We start from the raw sequence: 20000 nt of genomic DNA, 5'->3' as shown, positions 1-20000 counted from the left end.
CACACACACAGCTGACTGTACTGTAGTGGAGACTTTAGTGGAGCTTTTCTGAGTTTAGATCTGCTCACTGAATTTTATTTCTACGACAACTTCATTATATTTTATTTTACACACACGCGCACACACACGCGCGCACACACACACGCGCACACGCACACAGACACACACACACACACACACACACACACACACACACAGGATCAGTCAGTTTAATGTGTGTGTGCTGCTGTTACACACAAACATCATGAGCACACACACACACAGACAGTGACCTGAGGAGGAGTGTGTGAGCACTTCCTGTCTCCCTGAGGAGGCGTTGGCTGTAACCTGGAGGGAAACTCAGGTTCTCTGTGATGTGAAGAACTGCATCTATATTTTTACTTTTCATCATCAGAGTTTAAAACAGAAAACTGAAACTGATCCTCCTCAAACCAGATTCCACTTCACCTTCATTTAATGTCTGAAGTCTCTCCTGCATGCAGTACAGTTTGAGGTACTTGTATTTTACTGTAGTACAAAGGGTATGGGGTCAAAGGGACTGGAGTCAAAGGGTATGGGGTCAAAGGGACTGGAGTCAAATGGTATGGGGTCAAAGGGACCGGAGTCAAAGGGACTGGAGTCAAAGGGTATGGAGTCAAGGGGACTGGAGTCAGAGGGACTGGAGTCAAAGGGTATGGGGTCAAAGGGACTGGAGTCAAAGGGACTGGAGTCAAAGGGTATGGAGTCAAAGGGTATGGAGTCAAAGGGTATGGAGTCAAGGGGACTGGAGTCAAGGGGACTGGAGTCAAAGGGTATGGAGTCAAGGGGCCTGGAGTCAAAGGGTATGGAGTTAAAGGGACTGGAGTCAAGGGGACTGGAGTCAAAGGGTATGGAGTTAAAGGGACTGGAGTCAAAGGGTATGGAGTTAAAGGGACTGGAGTCAAAGGGTATGGAGTCAAAGGGTATGGAGTCAAGGGGACTGGAATCAAAGGGACTGGAGTCAAAGGGTATGGGGTCAAAGGGACTGGAGTCAAAGGGTATGGAGTCAAAGGGACTGGAGTCAAAGGGACTGGAATCAAAGGGACTGGAGTCAAAGGGTATGGGGTCAAAGGGACTGGAGTCAAAGGGTATGGAGTCAAAGGGACTGGAGTCAAAGGGTATGGAGTTAAAGGGACTGGAGTCAAAGGGTATGGGGTCAAAGGGACTGGAGTCAAAGGGTATGAATTCCAGGGGACTGGAGTCAAAGGGACTGGAATCAAAGGGACTGGAGTCAAAGGGTATGGGGTCAAAGGGACTGGAGTCAAAGGGTATGGAGTCAAAGGGACTGGAGTCAAAGGGTATGGAGTTTAAGGGACTGGAATCAAAGGGTATGGAGTCAAAGGGACTGGAGTCAAAGGGTATGGAGATAAAGGGACCGGAGTCAAAGGGACTGGAGTCAAGGGGACTGGAGTCAAAGGGACTGGAGTCAAAGGGACTGGAGTCAAAGGGACTGGAGTCAAGGGGACTGGAGTCAAAGGGACTGGAGTCAAAGGGTATGGAGTTTAAGGGACTGGAGTCAAGGGGACTGGAGTCAGAGGGACTGGAGTCAAAGGGTATGGGGTCAAAGGGACTGGAGTCAAGGGGACTGGAGTCAAATGGTATGAAGTCAAAGGGACTGGAGTCAAAGGGTATGGAGTCAAAGGGATTGGGGTCAAAGGGACTGGAGTCAAGGGGACTGGAGTCAAAGGGACTGGAGTCAAATGGTATGGAGTCAAAGGGTATGGAATCAAAGGGTATGGAGTCAAAGGAACTGGAGTCAACGGGACTGGAGTCAAAGGGTATGGAGTCAAAGGGACTGGGGTCAGAGGGACTGGAGTCAAAGGGACTGGGGTCAAAGAGACTGGAGTCAAAGGGACTGGAGTCAAAGGGTATGGAGTCAAAGGGACTGGAGTCAAAGGGTATGGAGTCAAAGGGACTGGAGTCAAGGGGACTGGAGTCAAAGGGTATGGAGTCAAAGGGACTGGAGTCAAAGGGACTGCAGTCAAAGGGTATGGGGTCAAAGGGTATGGAGTCAAAGGGTATGGGGTCAAAGGGTATGGAGTCAAAGGGACTGGAGTCAAAGGGTATGGAGTCAAAGGGACTGGAGTCAAGGGGACTGGAGTCAAAGGGTATGGAGTCAAAGGGACTGGAGTCAAAGGGACTGCAGTCAAAGGGTATGGAGTCAAGGGGGCTGGAGTCAAAGGGACTGGAGTCAAAGGGTATGGAGTTAAAGGGACTGGAGTCAAGGGGACTGGAGTCAGAGGGTATGGAGTCAAAGGGTATGGAGTCAAAGGGACTGGAGTTAAAGGGACTGGAGTCAAAGGGACTGGAGTCAAAGGGACTGGAGTCAAAGGGTATGGAGTCAAAGGGACTGGAGTTAAAGGGTATGGAGATAAAGGGACTGGAGTCAGAGGGACTGGAGTCAAAGGGTATGGAGTCAAAGGGACTGGAGTCAAAGGGTATGGAGTCAAAGGGACTGGAGTCAAAGGGACTGGAGTCAAAGGGACTGGAGTCAAAGGGTATGGAGTCAAAGGGTATGGAGTCAAAGGGACTGGAGTCAAAGGGATTGGAGTTAAAGGGACTGGAGTCAAAGGGTATGGGGTCAAAGGGACTGGAGTCAAAGGGACTGGAGTCAGAGGGACTGGGGACTGGGGTCAAAGGGTATGGGGTCAAAGGGACTGGAGTCAGAGGGACTGGGGACTGGGGTCAAAGGGTATGGGGTCAAAGGGACTGGAGTCAGAGAGACTGGGGACTGGGGTCAAAGGGTATGGGGTCAAAGGGACTGGGGTCAGAGGGACTGGGGACTGGGGTCAGAGGTCATCAGTTTAGATTGAACAGAAACAGGCAGCACACACTCAGGGGTCAGGTGTTGATGTTGGGTGAGGGGTCAGAGGTCAGAGGTTACTTACAGGTAGTAAGTGTAGGAGTGATAGTTTCTCCGTCTGAGTGGTGGGGGGCGGAGCGAGGGAGGGTGAGATGGAGGGAAAGAAAAGAAAAGGAAAAGAACAGATTAATGTCTCAGAACAGATGAGTTAAACCAGTCTGTGAGGTGGAGGAACGGAGGGCGGTGATTGGCTGGCACAAGGTGTCAATCAAAGTGTGAGGGGGGAGGGGACACATCTGATTGGTTGACGAGGTGAACGTGAAGAACAGAAAGAGTGAAAGACTGCCACCTGATTACATCATCACACCTGACCATCAACGGCTAATTAACCCTAGAATAGGCATGGGCCGGTTACCGGTTTCAACGTTTACCACGGTATGAAAAAGTCACGGTTTCAAAACCACTAAAATGTTCCGTCACACCGTTCCTGCGGTATGAACGGGTTCTTTTAATGTGACGTCTGGTCAGAGAGAGAGTGGAGGTCCCTCAGGTCATGTGCAGCTGCAGCGTGAAGTACAACCCCTCCCGTACTCGGTTGCTGTTACAAGCAGGTAGCTCTGCAGGCTGTATGATGGCTGAAGGAGGCGAGCCCCCCCCCCCCCCCTCCCCCCGTCTAAAAGGACCAAGTCGGCTGTATTTATACTTCGGCTACCGTAAAAAGACAGACGGCCGCGGCTCGGAGGAAGAAGGTAACGGACAGTAGCAGCGCGAGGAGGAAATACATCCAGTATGATGATGATGAGCAAGTCTCCAAAAACTGTTGATTCAGTTTTAAGTTCCTGCTGCATTTATTTATTTATTTATATTTATCTTAGAAGTGTTTTTACTTTTTTCTATTCTTTATGTTCTGATCTTGAGCCACAGGTTCAGTGATTACATTTATTTGCATTTTGTATTTTTCTCTCTAAAAATAATTCATTCATGTCGTGACTTGAGCTGCAGGTTTAGCCTCAGTTAAAGGACTGCACTTATTTTTTTTTTATTATTTATTTGAAATACATATTTACTAAAAATAAAAGACTGTTCAATGTTTTTAAATACAGACATTTCAAACTATCACATTTTATAGCCGTAATCATAAAACCGTGACACCGTGATATTTTTACCTAAGGTTATCATACCGTCAGAATCTCATACCGGCCCATGCCTATTCCCAGAACCTCTGACCTCTGACCCCAGATCCTTTATTATCAGCATTAAACTTGATCTGTGATGAACTCGTCCTGCTTCCTGCTTCTAAGCCGACCAATCAGCAGCTGAATTAATAATCGATTGATGGTTTTGTTTTTAATCAGAAACTTTCAAAACTTCTGAAGTGATTTAATGATTCATGAATGATCCGAGACAATAAACGTAATATCTTTGATTGAAACACGATCACAGTTCATCACAGAAGCTTCCAGGAAACCGTTAAATTCAACATTTAAATAAAGGTTCTGAGGACGTATTGCTGCTGACAGCGTAGTGATACTACAACAAATTAGTTCCTCTGAGCTGCTGGTGGGTTACGCTGCAGCCAATCAGAGCTCAAGCATCGGTTTCCTGTCGGTTAATGAGTCCGAGCTGCGTCTGGTCACAGTGTGGAAATCAAACGCACCCCGTCAACATTAAAAAGCTCATTAGAGACCGAACAACCGCCTCTCCTGCTCGCTCTCTAATATCTGTTAGAGATCAGAGCTCGATCGACCCGACACACGAGTCAGACACACACACACACACACACACACACACACACACACACACACACACACACACACACACTTTATAAAAATGTGTCTCTATAGCCTGAAGACATTCTGCTCGAGGCGACTCTGGAAAAAAAAAAGAATAAAACGCTCTTTCATCTAAATTTCTGTCTTATCTTCAACGTTCTCCAAACACAGAAGCTTTTCTCTCTGTGTTTAAGTGTGTGTGTGTGTGTGTGTGTGTGTGTGTGTGTGTGTGTGTGTGTTTAAGTGTGTGTGCTGTGTATATATTAGTGTGTGTGTCCCAGCGGGGTTGTGTGTTTGATGTTGGAGAATAAAGTCGGTCCACATACAGTTTAATGGTGATTACTGCTGCAATCTGCTCCATTATTCATCTTCACTGTCACTGAGTGTGTGTGTGTGTGTGTGTGTGTGTGTGTGTGTGTGTGTGTGTCTTTGATGTAATGTTATCCATCTACATACGGATACTTTAACACTATACAGTAATATTAGTGTTACAGTACCACAGCAGCAGAAGTGAAGCTGCGACTCTGGTTTTACACTAATTGCACTTTTTGTGTTAATATTTCATATAAACTATAAAATTCTATCAGAGAGCCCGGTCCCAGTTACACCAGTTAAACCAGTCCCAGTTACACCAGTTAAACCAGTCCCAGTCCCAGTTACACCAGTTAAACCAGTCCCAGTCCCAGTCACACCAGTCCCAGTTACACCAGTTAAACCAGTCCCAGTTACACCAGTCCCAGTCCCAGTTACACCAGTTACACCAGTCCCAGTTACACCAGTCCCAGTCCCAGTTACACCAGTCCCAGTTACACCAGTCCCAGTCACACCAGTCCCAGTCCCAGTTACACCAGTTAAACTAGTCCCAGTTACACCAGTCCCAGTCCCAGTTACACCAGTCCCAGTCCCAGTTACACCAGTCCCAGTCACACCAGTCCGAGTCCCAGTTACACCAGTCCCAGTCCCAGTCACACCAGTCCCAGTCCCAGTTACACCAGTCCCAGTCCCAGTTACACCAGTTAAACTAGTCCCAGTTACACCAGTCCCAGTCCCAGTCACACCAGTCCCACCAAGTCCCAGTTACACCAGTCCCAGTCCCAGTTACACCAGTTAAACTAGTCCCAGTTACACCAGTCCCAGTCCCAGTTACACCAGTCCCAGTTACACCAGTTAAACTAGTCCCAGTTACACCAGTCCCAGTCCCAGTTACACCAGTCCCAGTCCCAGTTACACCAGTTAAACTAGTCCCAGTTACACCAGTCCCAGTCCCAGTTACACCAGTTAAACTAGTCCCAGTTACACCAGTCCCAGTCCCAGTTACACCAGTCCCAGTCACACCAGTCCGAGTCCCAGTTACACCAGTCCCAGTCCCAGTCACACCAGTCCCAGTCCCAGTTACACCAGTCCCAGTTACACCAGTTAAACTAGTCCCAGTTACACCAGTCCCAGTCCCAGTCACACCAGTCCCACCAAGTCCCAGTTACACCAGTCCCAGTCCCAGTTACACCAGTTAAACTAGTCCCAGTTACACCAGTCCCAGTCCCAGTTACACCAGTCCCAGTCCCAGTTACACCAGTCTCACTCACACCAGTTACACCAGTCCCAGTCACACCAGTCCCAGTCCCAGTTACACCAGTCCCAGTCCCAGTTACACCAGTCCCAGTCACAGTCACACCAGTCCCACCAGTCCCAGTCCCAGTCACAGTCACACCAGTCCCACCAGTCCAGGTCCCAGTCACAGTCACACCAGTCCCACCAGTCCCAGTCCCAGTCCCACCAGTCCCAGTCCCACCAGTCCCAGTCCCAGTCCCAGTTACACCAGTCCCAGTCCCAGTCCCACCAGTCCCACCAGTCCCAGTTACACCAGTCCCAGTCCCAGTCCCACCAGTGAGTGTATGCTTACCGTTTCTTCATCAGCAGGATGACTCCGAGGAAGATGATGATGAAGAGCAGGATGCCGGCGATGGCTCCAGCGATCTTCACCGTGTGGTCCGACTGCTTCTCCTGCTCCGGTTCCGGTTTCCTCGTCGCTGCGCCTGGAACACCAACATGACCTTTAACCCCTGACCCTGACCCAGCTGATCATGACCTTTAACCCCTGACCCTAACCCAGCTGATCATGACCTTTAACCCCTGACCCTGACCCAGCTGATCATGACCTTTAACCCCTGACCCTGACCCAGCTGATCATGACCTTTAACCCTGACCCAGCTGATCATGACCTTTAACCCTGACCCAGCTGATCATGACCTTTAACCCCTGACCCTGACCCAGCTGATTATGACCTTTAACCCCTGACCCTGACCCAGCTGATCATGACCTTTAACCCTAACCCAGTGGATCATGACCTTTAACCCTGACCCTGACCCAGCTGATTATGACCTTTAACCCTGACCCAGCTGATTATGACCTTTAACCCTAACCCAGCTGATTATGACCTTTGACCTCATTAAACATCAACTACTATTAAAGCTGCAGTTGGTAAGTAACAGGCTCATTAAGCCCCGCCTACTGCTCCTACTGAACCAATCAGAGGATTGTGTCACGCACACAGGCCCCTCCCCCTTCCTCCTCACAGGCCCCTCCCCTTCCTGCTCACAGGCCCCTCCCCTTCCTGCTCACAGGCCCCTCCCCTTCCTGCTCAAAGCTACCAGCTGCAGCTTTAACTGATAATATGAGCTAACCTGGTATTAACATTAACGTTCATATTTACTGTAATATATTAACAGGAAGTCATATTAGTTATTAAACCATCATCATCATCATCATCATCATTAAAAACCTTTATTAACCTTTATTTAATTTACATTAAGTACAAATAACATTAACTCCCACTAAATATATATATATATATATATATATATATATATATATATATATATATATATATATATTTAATACTAATGAATATTATTCATCATAATCTAATAAACATTCACTTCAATTAATTAATGATCTGAAACATATTAGTTGAGTTTTAGGATGTGATCAGTTTTATGATCCTTTTAATCAGTAATCAATAAACCAGTTAGATTATTGATCCGATCACTGGTTGTTTCTGTAGATCTGAACCAGGACTGATGATGATGATGATGGTGATGATGATGATGATGATGATGATGATGATGATGATGATGATGATGATGATGATGATGATGATGATGATGATGATGATGATGATGAGTCTGACCCTTCCTCACTCGTCTCGTCTCTTTAAGCCTCTCTAACTGCGATCACGTTTATAATCAGAACATAAATAAATAAACATAAAGCTGAACTTTATAACAGAACATAATGATGTTAATCTATAAACTGGCTGTAAATCAAAAGTAGAAATGAAATGAGAGAAGCTGCCGATTCACTTTAAGTTTAATTATTATTATTATTTATGATTCTAATCGTCAGAAACAGAAACTGGTTCAGACCTGCAGACACTTATTCTCTGCTTCCCTCTCTATCTCTTCAAGGTCAAAACCAGCTCCACTATCTCTAGTTTCATCACACACACACACACACACACACACACACACACACACACACACACACACACACACACACACACACACACACACACACACAAACACACACACACACACACACACACACAGAGCCATCACCTCCTCGGAGGCAGAGAGCTGCTGTTTTCAGTTTAAACGCTATCAAAATGCTGCTTTGAAGAGAGAATTCATCTGTGTGTGTGTGTGTGTGTGTGTGTGTGTGTTTGTGTGTGTGTGTTAAAGAGTGTTAATGTGTGTGTGTGTGTGTGTGTGTGTGTGTGTGTGCGCCACAGTAGGCCATAGAGAAGCTGTTTTCTGCTGCTTCAGGGCTTTAGCCAGTCACACTGAGTGGGAGGTGTGTGTGTTAATGTGTGTTGATGGTTGTCTGTGTGTGTGTGTGTGTGTGTGTGTGTGTGTGTGTGTTATATACCAGGAAAACAGCTGTTAGTGAGTGTAGTAGTCCTGCTGGTGACAAAACATCTCACACACAGATTTTACATTAAATATCAATCTCTGCAGTTTGAGACATAAAAAAGTGATTTATTGTGTAAATTATGTGATTCATTAGTAATGTTCTTAATCTCTCTCTCTCTCTCTCTCTCTCTCTCTATATATATATATATATATATATATATATGTGTGTGTGTGTGTGTGTGTGTGTGTGTGTGTGTGTGTGTGTGTGTGTGTGTGTGTGTGTGTGCTGGAGGTTTCCACCTTCAGGCTGGTAAATATTTAAATGTAATTTTCTGTGAGCTGTGAATGAAAGTGTGTGTGTGTCCAACCTGTTCTACTGTCTGTGGGAGATTAATGAAACACACACACACACACACTCACACGCACACACACACACACGCACACACACACGCACACACACTCACGCACAGGAAGAAGAGCCTTCTGTGGAGTTAAAGTCTATGTTTTGCAGACGACTTGCTCTGTTATTACGACAGCGTCCACTAGAGGGCCGATCACCGATCATTACTGATCCATTACTGCACATGTGCAATAACATCAAAGACATTTTATTATATTTGACCTTTAAAACGACACATGTGATGATGATGATGATGAAGGTGGGAGACGTTTACTGAAGCTGAAGGTTGGTAAGATATTAGATCCAGTTAAAACTAAAACTAACATTTAATATAAAGCTGTATGAACAGAACCAGATCACTTCTCTTTGATCCTGCTTACAGCTGTTTATAATGTAGACTCTGCTTATACAGTTTCTATACGTTCACTCATATCTTTATGTTTAATAACTATCTTTGTTCCTCTTGTGTATCTGTCTGAAGATTGTTGTGTGTGTAAACAAACAAACAAAGAGCAGGAACCCAGAGGAACCCAGAGAGAGCAGTAAAGTGTGTCTGACCTGTCAGCTGTTTGTCTCCAGCTGCTGGAGCCACGCGAATATACGGAGTGGTGAGCTGAGTGACGATTATAGCAGCTGTTCATCCAGGAAGGCATGCAGAGAGACAGGTGGAGCGAGAGAGAGACAGGTGGAGAAAGAGAGACAGGTGGAGAGAGAGAGAGAGAGAGACAGGTGGAGAGAGATAGGTGGAGAGAGAGATAGGTGGAGAGAGAGACAGGTGGAGAGAGAGACAGGTTGAAGCAGTTTGTAGTGAAGCAGAATATTAGTCACATGCATCTTTCTGCTCTCCTGATGTTTCGTTATCAACCTGTAACGACTCTCCTTTAATGCATTATTATAATTATCTTTATTTAATGCATAATTATCTTTATTTAATGCATAATGAACTTTATTTAATGCATAATGATCTTTATTTAATGCATAATGATCTTTATTTAATGCATAATTAACTTTATTTAATGCATAATGAACTAGTCAGACTATGGAGAGCTTTTAACGTACAGGTGTTGAAACAGGAGAGCAGAGAGTTGTTCAGTTCAACAGGAAGAAGACCTGCAAGAGAAGCCCGTTAATCAGCCAATCAATCATCAATCACCAATCATTAATCATCAATCATTAATCACCAATCACCAATCACCAATCATTAATCATCAATCATTAATCATCAATCACCAATCACCAATCATTAATCACCAATCATTAGTAATCAAAGAAGCAGAGAGCAGCAGTTCAGACAAAAGAAACAGTTAGCTCCAACAATAACTGCTGCTAACACGTCTGATATGTATGTATATTATATTTATATGTAGGGCTGTGACCGTGTACCGGGGGAGGCGGGGGACTGATCCTGTTTGTGATCTTCAAGGACAGAGTCTCAAGGTGCAGCCGGGGGAGAGAGTCCAGTTTGGGGACCTCAGAATCTCCTCTCTGCTTTCTGTGGTTGATGTTGTTCTGCTGGACTCTACAGGTGAAGTGGTCAGATGGAGCTTTTCCACTCTACATTTCTAGCTGGACCTGAACCCTGAGAGCTGGGTTCACTGTCTCTGCAGTGAGATCCTGGTCCATTAGGACTGATCCTGGTCTCTGATCCTTTATACAGGAGTAAAGTAGCTCTTCACTCAGTAGATTAGATGCAGTAATGTTTATTTTTATGATATTTATTGACATGTCTGCTCTGTGTGTGTGTTTGTTGGGATAATAATGTAGAATATCACATTATATATTGTTATTATGTCTTTGCTATTCTCATCAGATCTGCGTTGATCTCATATCTGACCTTTAATCCCTGCTGCCATGACAACTGTTCCTGTCATAACCTGAATATGTGACAGAGTCTCAAGGTGCAGCCGGAGGAGAGAGTCCAGTTTGGGGACCTCAGAATCACCTCTGGTATTTGTGGTTGATGTTGTTCTGTTGGACTCTACAGGTGAAGTGGTCGGGATGAGAGTCAATACCTCCACATCTGAGGCCATGGTGCTCTGCTGGAAAAAGGTGGACTGCCCCTCAGGGTTGGGGGGGAGGGGGGTTCCGTGCCTCCATTGTTAAGGCGGCCGACTGGAGCTGTGGCCGTAAGGTGGTCACTGCCTGTCGTGGTGGCAATCCCCAAACCCGCTGGTGGACACCGGCGGTGAGGGATGCCGTCAAGCTGAAGAAGGAGTCCTATAAGACCTTTTTGGCCTGTGGGACTCTGGAGGCAGCAGGCAGGTACCGGCAGGCCAAGCCCACCATTTTGGACCACCATCTGGCGTCTCAGGAGGGGGAAGCAGTGCGCGGTCAACACTGTGTACGGTGGGGACGGTGCACTGCTGACCTCGACTCGGGACATTGTGGATCGGTGGAAGGAATACTTCAAAGACCTCCTCAATCCCACTGACACGCCTTCTGGTAAGGAAGCAGGGCCTGGGGACAGGTGTGGGCTCTCCTATCTCTGAGGCTGAGGTCACCGAGGTGGTCAAAAAGCTCCTCGGTGGCAGGGCCCTGGGGGTGGATGAAGGCCCTGGATATTGTGGGGCTGTCATGGTTGACAGGACTCTCCAGCATCGCATGGACATCGGGGGCAGTGCCTCTGGATTGGCAGACTGGGGTGGTGGTCCCTCTTTTTAAAAAGGGGGACCGGAAGGGGTGTTCTAACTATAGGGGGATCACACTCCTCAGCCTCCCTGGTAAGGTCTATTCGGGGGTGCTGGAGAGGAGGGTCCGTCGGATAGTCAAATCTCGGATTCAGGAGGAGCAGTGTGGTTTTCGTCCAGGCCGTGGAACTGTGGACCAGCTCTACACCCTCTGCAGGATCCTTGAGGGTGCATGGGGCCCAACCAGTCCACATGTGTTTTGTGGACTTGGAGAAGGCATTCGACCGTGTCCCTCGGGGAGTCCTGTGGGGGGTTCTCCGGGAATACGGGGTATCGGATCCCCTGATACGGGGCGTCCGTCCCCTGTATGACCGGTGTCAGAGCTTGGTCCGCATTGCCGGTAATAAGTCGGCCTTGTTTCCAGTGAGGGTTGGACTCCGCCAGGGCTGCCCTTTGTCACCGATCCTGTTCATAATCTTTATGGACAGGATTTCTAGGCGCAGCCAGGGTGTGGAGGGGGTCCGGTTTGGTGACCTCAGGATTGGGTCACTGCTTTTTGCAGATGATGTGGTCCTGTTGGCTTCATCAGACCGTGACCTCCAACTCTCACTGGATCGGTTCGCAGCCGAATGTGAAGCGGCCGGGATGAGAATCAGCACCTCAATGAGGTGTTCAGGGCCCGTCCCACTGGTAGGAGACCCAGGACACGCTGGAGAGACTATGTCTCTCGGCTGGCCTGGGAACGCCTCGGGATCCCCCGGGAAGAGCTGGACGAAGTGGCTGGGGAGAGGGAAGTCTGGGCTTCCTGCTTAGACTGCTGCCCCCGAGACCCGACCCCGGATAAGTGGCAAGAAGACGGTAACGGTATTGATATGTATAATATATATGTATAATATATATATATATATATATATATATATATATATATATATATATATATATAAGTATATATGTATGTATATATAATATGGATATTTATATATGTATACAAACATATTTGTTCTGATATGAATTTAATATGATCTATTTAATAAAGATATGACTGTACATGTTATTCAGTGTGAGTGTCTGTCTGTCTGTCTGTGTGTGTGTGTGTGTGTGTGTGTGTGTGACACACTCAGCTCTGCTCACTGTCAGCACAGCAAGGCATTGTGGGTACTCTAATCCTCCCAGGAGATCTGGTTGGCTGCTGCAGCGTGACTGACAGCTGCTGAGGGACGAGCCGAGCCAATCAGCATCTGATGTCGTTAGGCTCCAGAACAGTACACCAATAAAAGAGTGTGTGTGTGTGTGCACGTGTGTGTGTGTGTGTGTGTGTGCGTGTGTGTGTCTGTGTCTGTGTGATAACAGTGTTTTAGCTTGTTTAGCTCTGATGCTAACGGCTCTCTGGACACTCATAGAATTGCAGTCATTAGCCTGGTGTTAGCGCAGTGTTAGCGTAGCATCCAGTGTGACGAGCCATCTGTGGGCCATTATGTGCTAACCATTAGCCTAGCGCTCCAACAGCTAGCTGCCATCTGTGTCTCATTATAAACAATGAACTGGCTGCTGCTGCTAATCTGGCATTCCAGTCCAGATGTCAAACTACAGCTAACAATGCTAACGGCTAACTACCCTTTATCATAGTGAACACCTTTCAAAATAAAATACACTGCTATTTTCTTACCTTTAGTGGCGACACGAACACAGTCGATCTTTGTTTCCTATTAGAGAGAAAACACACACACACACACACACACACACACACACAGGCACACACACACACACACACACACACACACACACACACACACACACACACACAGGTTTAGTCACTTTTGGGAACATTACAGACTAACTTTAAACACTGACCCAAAAATCTACATTTTACCACCTGGAGACAATTTTGTCCCCAGTTAGACGGACGTCCCAGGTCAGCTGGTCCTCAGTCTGCTGTCTTTGAGACCTAAACACACTCTCACCTAACAGTGGCTCAACACACCTGCTTCAACACGTCGGCCCAAATACACAAATACACAAATACACAAATACAAATACACACTTTACTGTTCATCTGCTGTCTGAACTGTCGGCTCAGTTTGTTAACTACAGTGAACATAATAAGTGACGCGCTGCTAATGGCCACGCTTAACACACAACATATGACATGCCACCGCAGCACACACACACACTCACACACACTCTCTCTCTCACACACACACACACACACACACACACACACACACACACAGTGAGACAGGTTTTGGTGAAAGGCGAGTGAGAACATCTTGTGTCTTTCTGGTTTTAACAAACAGACGACAAATTAACCACAAGAGCTCATGAATATTCACGCTCACACACACACACACACACACACACACACACAGACACACACACACACACACACACACACAACTACAGTGTGTCTCTGCGGCATGGCGACAGTAAAAAGCACTACTGTCGCTGCATTATTCAACACACACACCAATTAAACCTCCCAGCGTCAATAATTAACACACAACAACACAACCACTTGTGTGTGTGTGTGTTTATTGGTGTCTGTGTGTGTGTGTGTCTGTCTGTGTGTGTGCATGTGTGTGTGTAACAGTGAACAATTATCCATTTTACACACATATGTGACATAAAACACACACACTCAGCCCCCACTGCTGCTTATTAGTGTCTCTGGTCAGGCTGCTGGAACTATCTTCACTCCTATTAAACTGTGTGTGTGTGTGTGTGTGTGTGTGTGTGTGTGTGTGTGTGTGTGTATGTGTGTGTGAGTGTATGTGTGTGTGTGTGTGAGTGTGTGTGTGTGTGTGTGTGTGTGTGAGTGTGTGTGTGTGTGACCTCTCTGTTTCGCCTCCCTGCTCTTCGTGACAGAAGGACCCGGGGAGTGAAGCAGAGTGATGAACAGAGAGAGGATAAAGGAACGTTTTCTGTAACATGCTGTAAAGTCAGAGTTGGATGTTCGGTTACCACGGTAACGCTCTCTTAAAAAGTGTTTTTTTTTCCCCAAGTCTTTATTTATTTGTTTGGAGGAATATTTCATGTTTATTCATTACTGATCTCTCGGCTGCATGATTCAGATTCCTCTTTATGTTCCCGATCAATGAATACCGATCGGATCAATAACCGCCCCGCTGATGATGTCATAATGCGGTTTCTGCGTGTGATTGGTCGGTCATAGGGTCATAAATACGTCAGTCACATGACTTCACGTTCTCACCCCGTTAGCAGTGCTGACAGCCTGGTAGTAGATCCCATAACTCTTATGAGGCAGCAGAGGAGCGTTCCAGTAGCCGCTGTAGGTCCTGTTATCACCTGCACAGGTAGAGAGACAGGAAGTGGTCAACAGGTAGAGAGACAGGAAGAGGTTAACAGGTAGAGAGACAGGAAGTGGTTAACAGGTAGACAGACAGGAAGAGGTCAACAGGTAGAGAGACAGGAAGAGGTTAACAGGTAGAGAGACAGGAAGTGGTTAACAGGTAGAGAGACAGGAAGAGGTTAACAGGTAGAGAGACAGGAAGAGGTCAACAGGTAGAGAGACAGGAAGAGGTCAACAGGTAGAGAGACAGGAAGAGAGACAGGAAGAGGTTAACAGGTAGAGAGACAGGAAGAGGTCAACAGGTAGAGAGACAGGAAGTGGTCAACAGGTAGAGAGACAGGAAGAGGTTAACAGGTAGAGAGACAGGAAGAGGTTAACAGGTAGAGAGACAGGAAGAGGTTAACGGGTAGAGAGACAGGAAGAGGTTAACAGGTAGACAGACAGGAAGAGGTTAACAGGTAGAGAGACAGGAAGAGGTCAACAGGTAGACAGACAGGAAGAGGTTAACAGGTAGACAGACAGGAAGAGGTTAACAGGTAGACAGACAGGAAGAGGTTAACAGGTAGAGAGACAGGAAGAGGTTAACAGGTAGAGAGACAGGAAGAGGTCAACAGGTAGAGAGACAGGAAGTGGTCAACAGGTAGACAGACAGGAAGAGGTTAACAGGTAGAGAGACAGGAAGAGGTCAACAGGTAGAGAGACAGGAAGAGGTTAACAGGTAGAGAGACAGGAAGAGGTTAACAGGTAGAGAGACAGGAAGAGGTTAACAGGTAGAGAGACAGGAAGAGGTTAACAGGTAGAGAGACAGGAAGAGGTCAACAGGTAGAGAGACAGGAAGAGGTTAACAGGTAGAGAGACAGGAAGAGGTTAACAGGTAGAGAGACAGGAAGAGGTTAACAGGTAGAGAGACAGGAAGAGGTCAACAGGGTTAGGGTTAACACTAACACAACTCAGTCACTCAGTCACTCACTGACCGATACTGAAGGGCATCGGCGCTCTCAGCTCGCTCATCGGCAGCTCGGCGCTGAAGTAATACTGAGAGTTGAGCAGCGTGGCGTTCTGGAAGTGAATCGGTACCGGATAACATCGCAGGATCTCTGCAGTACCCCTCCTCTGCCTGCGGGGGCGCTCCTCCTCCACCACCACCTGGTACTTACTGCTCAGAGACAGAGAGACAGGGGGGGGGGGGGGAGAGGCAGAGAGAGAGAGACACAGAGAGAGAGAGACAGAGAGAGAGAGAGAGAGAGAGAGAGAGAGAGAGACAGAGAGACACAGAGAGAGAGAGAGAGAGAGAGAGAGACAGAGGCAGAGAGAGAGAGAGACAGAGAGGGGGACAGAGAGAGAGAGAGAGAGAGAGAGAGAGAGAGACAGAGAGAGAGAGAGAGAGAGAAAGAGAGAGGGAGAGAGAGAGAGACACAGACAGAGAGAGAGAGAGAGAGAGAGAGAGAGACAGAGAGAGAGAGAGAGAGAGAGAGAGACAGAGAGAGAGAGAGAGAGAGAAAGAGAGAGGGAGAGAGAGAGAGACACAGACAGAGAGAGAGAGAGAGAGAGAGAGAGACACAGACAGAGAGAGAGAGAGAGAGAGAGAGACACAGACAGAGAGAGAGAGAGAGAGAGAGAGACAAAGAGAGAGAGAGAGAGAGAGAGAGACAAAGAGAGAGAGAGAGAGAGAGAGAGAGACAAAGAGAGAGAGAGAGAGAGAGAGAGACAGGTGTTTAATGTTTCCTGTCTGATGGTTTTAAAGAACTTTTTGTAATTTTAGCAGCTTTATGTTTTTTGTGTTTTCTTGTTTTTGTGTTTTTGTGACGTTGGTGAATATCAACTTGATTTCTATTCACATTCAACCCTGACACATAAAAGCTCTCTCCTCTTCTTCTCGCCCATCTGTTGGTTCATTATTCATCTCCAGAGAAAGGTCACCTCCATCCCTCCACCACTCCATCACTCTCTCCTTCATTTTTATTAACTTGCTCTACATGTAAAGCCTGTAACTTTATAACAGTCTGAAATGAGCCTGAGTATTTATGACATGGTGTCTGTGCAGGTGATAAAGTCTGCGTGTTCATGCTGAGAGACAGGAAGTAAGCGGAGACTAAAAGCTGGACTTCTAAATGATGAATGATAAATTACAGTTTAGTCTATTTATCAGCTGATTGGGAGAGAAAGTAAATTCCTGTTCTCCTGTCCGCTGCGATAAAAAGAATTACGGCTCTAAAGGACAAAGAAATACCAGCAATCTGTCTCCGTGACAACGAGGAGTTCCCTCGTAAAGGATGCTTGTTACCACGGTGATTTAAAACTTCCTGACAACCGCGGTTATGGAGCCTCATTAAAGTTTCTCTCTGCTGAGGAAAGAGCAGAGAGACAGAAACCCCAACCTCTAAAGACTCTACGAAAACTCTACGAAGACTCTACGAAGACTCTACGGAAACTCTACGAAGACTCTACGAAGACTCTACGGAAACTCTACGAAGACTCTACGAAGACTCTACGAAAACTCTACGAAGACTCTACGAAGACTCTACGAAGACTCTACGAAAACTCTACGAAGTGTCTACGAAAACTGTACGAAAACTGTACGAAAACTCTACGAAGACTCTACGAAGACTCTACGAAGACTCTACGAAAACTCTACGAAGACTCTACGAAGACTCTACGAAGACTCTACGAAGTGTCTACGAAGACTCTACGAAAAATCTACGAAGACTCTACGAAGACTCTACGAAAACTCTACGGAAACTCTACGAAGACTCTACGAAGACTCTACGGAAACTCTACGAAGACTCTACGAAAACTCTACGAAGACTCTACGAAGACTCTACGAAGACTCTACAGAAACTCTACAAAGACTCTACGAAAACTCTACGAAAACTGTACGAAGACTCTACGAAGACTCTACAGAAACTCTACAAAGACTCTACGGAAACTCTACAAAGACTCTACGAAGACTCTACGGAAACTCTACGAAGTGTCTACGAAAACTCTACGAAAACTCTACGAAGACTCTACGAAAATTCTACGAAAACTACGAAGACTCTACGAAAACTCTACGAACACTCTACAGAAACTCTACGAAAACTCTACGAAAACTGCACCGACTCGACGAAAACTCTGCGAAAACTACGAAGACCCTACGGAAACTCTACGAAGACTCTACGAAAAATCTACAAAAACTCTACGAAGACTCTACGAAGACTCTACGAAAACTCTACGAAGACTCTACGAAGACTCTACGGAAACTCTACGAAGACTCTACGAAGACTCTACGAAAAATCTACAAAAACTCTACGAAGACTCTACGAAGACTCTACGAAGACTCTACGAGGACTCTACGAAGACTCTATGAAAACTCTACGAAGACTCTACGAAAACTCTACAAAGACTCTACGATGACTGCACGAAGACTCTACGAAAACTGTACGAAGACTCTACGAAGTGTCTACGAAGACTCTACGAAAACTCTACGAAGACTCTACAGAAACTCTACGAAAACTCTACGAAAACTGTACGAAAACTCTACAAAGACTCTACGAAAACTCTACGAAGACTCAACGAAAACTGTAAGAAAACTGTAAGAAAACTGTACGAAAACTGTACGAAAACTGTACCGACTGTACGAAAACTCTATGAAAACTGTACCAACTCTACGAAAACTCTACGAAAACTGTACGAAAACTCTACGAAAACTCTACGAAAACTCTACGAAAACTGTACCGGCTCTACGAAAACTGCACCGACTCTACGAAAACTCTACGAAAACTGTACGAAAACTGTACGAAAACTGTACGAAAACTGTACGAAAACTGTACGAAAACTGCACCGACTCTACGAAAACTGTACGAAAACTGCACCGACTCTACGAAAACTCTAAGAAAACTGTACGAAAACTGCACGACTCTACGAAAACTCTACGAAAACTGCACCGACTCTACGAAAACTCTACGAAAACTGCACCAACTCTACGAAAACTGCATCGACTCTACGAAAACTGCATCGACTCTACGAAAACTGTCCTGTTCTCCTGTCCGCTGCGGTAAAAAGAATTACGGCTCTAAAGGACAAAGAAATACCAGCAATCTGTCTCCGTGACAACGAGGAGTTCCCTCGTAAAGGATGCTTGTTACCACGGTGATTTAAAACTTCCTGACAACCGCGGTTATGGAGCCTCATTAAAGTTTCTCTGTGCTGAGGAAAGAGCAGAGAGACAGAAACCCAAACCTCTAAAGACTCTACGAAAACTCTACGAAGTGTCTACGAAGACTCTACGAAAACTTTACGAAGACTCTACAGAAACTCTACGAAGACTCTACGAAAACTCTACGAAGACTCTACGAAAACTACGAAAACTGTAAGAAAACTGTACAAAGACTGTACCGACTCTACGAAAACTGTACCGACTGTACGAAAACTCTATGAAAACTGTACCAACTCTACGAAAACTGTACGAAAACTGCACCGACTCTACGAAAACTCTACGAAAACTGTCCTGTTCTCCTGTCCGCTGCGGTAAAAAGAATTACGGCTCTAAAGGACAAAGAAATACCAGCAATCTGTCTCCGTGACAACGAGGAGTTCCCTCGTAAAGGATGCTTGTTACCACGGTGATTTAAAACTTCCTGACAACCGCGGTTATGGAGCCTCATTAAAGTTTCTCTCTGCTGAGGAAAGAGCAGAGAGACAGAAACCCAAACCTCTAAAGACTCTACGAAAACTCTACGAAGTCTCTACGAAGACTGTACGAAAACTTTACGAAGACTCTACAGAAACTCTACGAAGACTCTACGAAAACTCTACGAAGACTCTACGAAGACTCTACGAAGACTCTACGAAGACTCTACGAAAACTACGAAAACTGTACCGACTCTACGAAGACTCTATGAAAACAATAAGAAGACTGCACGAACACTCTACGAAGACTGTACGAAGACTCTACGAAAACTGTACCGACTCTACGAAGACTGCACGAACACTCTACGAAGACTCTACGATGACTGCACGAACACTCTACGAAAACTCTACGAAAACTCTACGAAGACTCTACGAAAACTATACCGACTCTACGAAAACTCTACGAAAACTCTACGAAAACTGTACGAAAACTGCACCGACTACGAAAACTGCACCGACTCTACGAAAACTGTACGAAAACTGCACCAACTCTACGA

At 46.1% G+C, this 20000-nt stretch overlaps 1 protein-coding gene across 1 annotated transcript in view; it reads right to left on the bottom strand.

The window, feature by feature from the left end:
- LOC128382750 (receptor-type tyrosine-protein phosphatase mu-like) overlaps positions 1-20000 on the bottom strand; it is a 65582-nt gene that overhangs the window by 39923 nt on the left and 5659 nt on the right. The window contains exons 4-7 of the mRNA XM_053342763.1: positions 15810-15991; positions 14737-14831; positions 13195-13231; positions 6494-6626 (exon numbers count right to left, since the gene is read on the bottom strand). Coding sequence (XP_053198738.1) covers positions 6494-6626; positions 13195-13231; positions 14737-14831; positions 15810-15991 — 447 coding nt within the window. The remainder of the gene's footprint in view (positions 1-6493; positions 6627-13194; positions 13232-14736; positions 14832-15809; positions 15992-20000) is intronic.

Source organism: Scomber japonicus, chromosome 21 (assembly GCF_027409825.1).
Source record: "Scomber japonicus isolate fScoJap1 chromosome 21, fScoJap1.pri, whole genome shotgun sequence".
Lineage (NCBI taxonomy): Eukaryota > Metazoa > Chordata > Actinopteri > Scombriformes > Scombridae > Scomber > Scomber japonicus.
The sequence above is the reverse complement of the archived record's forward strand: the minus strand, read 5'-3'. Positions and strand labels throughout refer to the sequence as shown.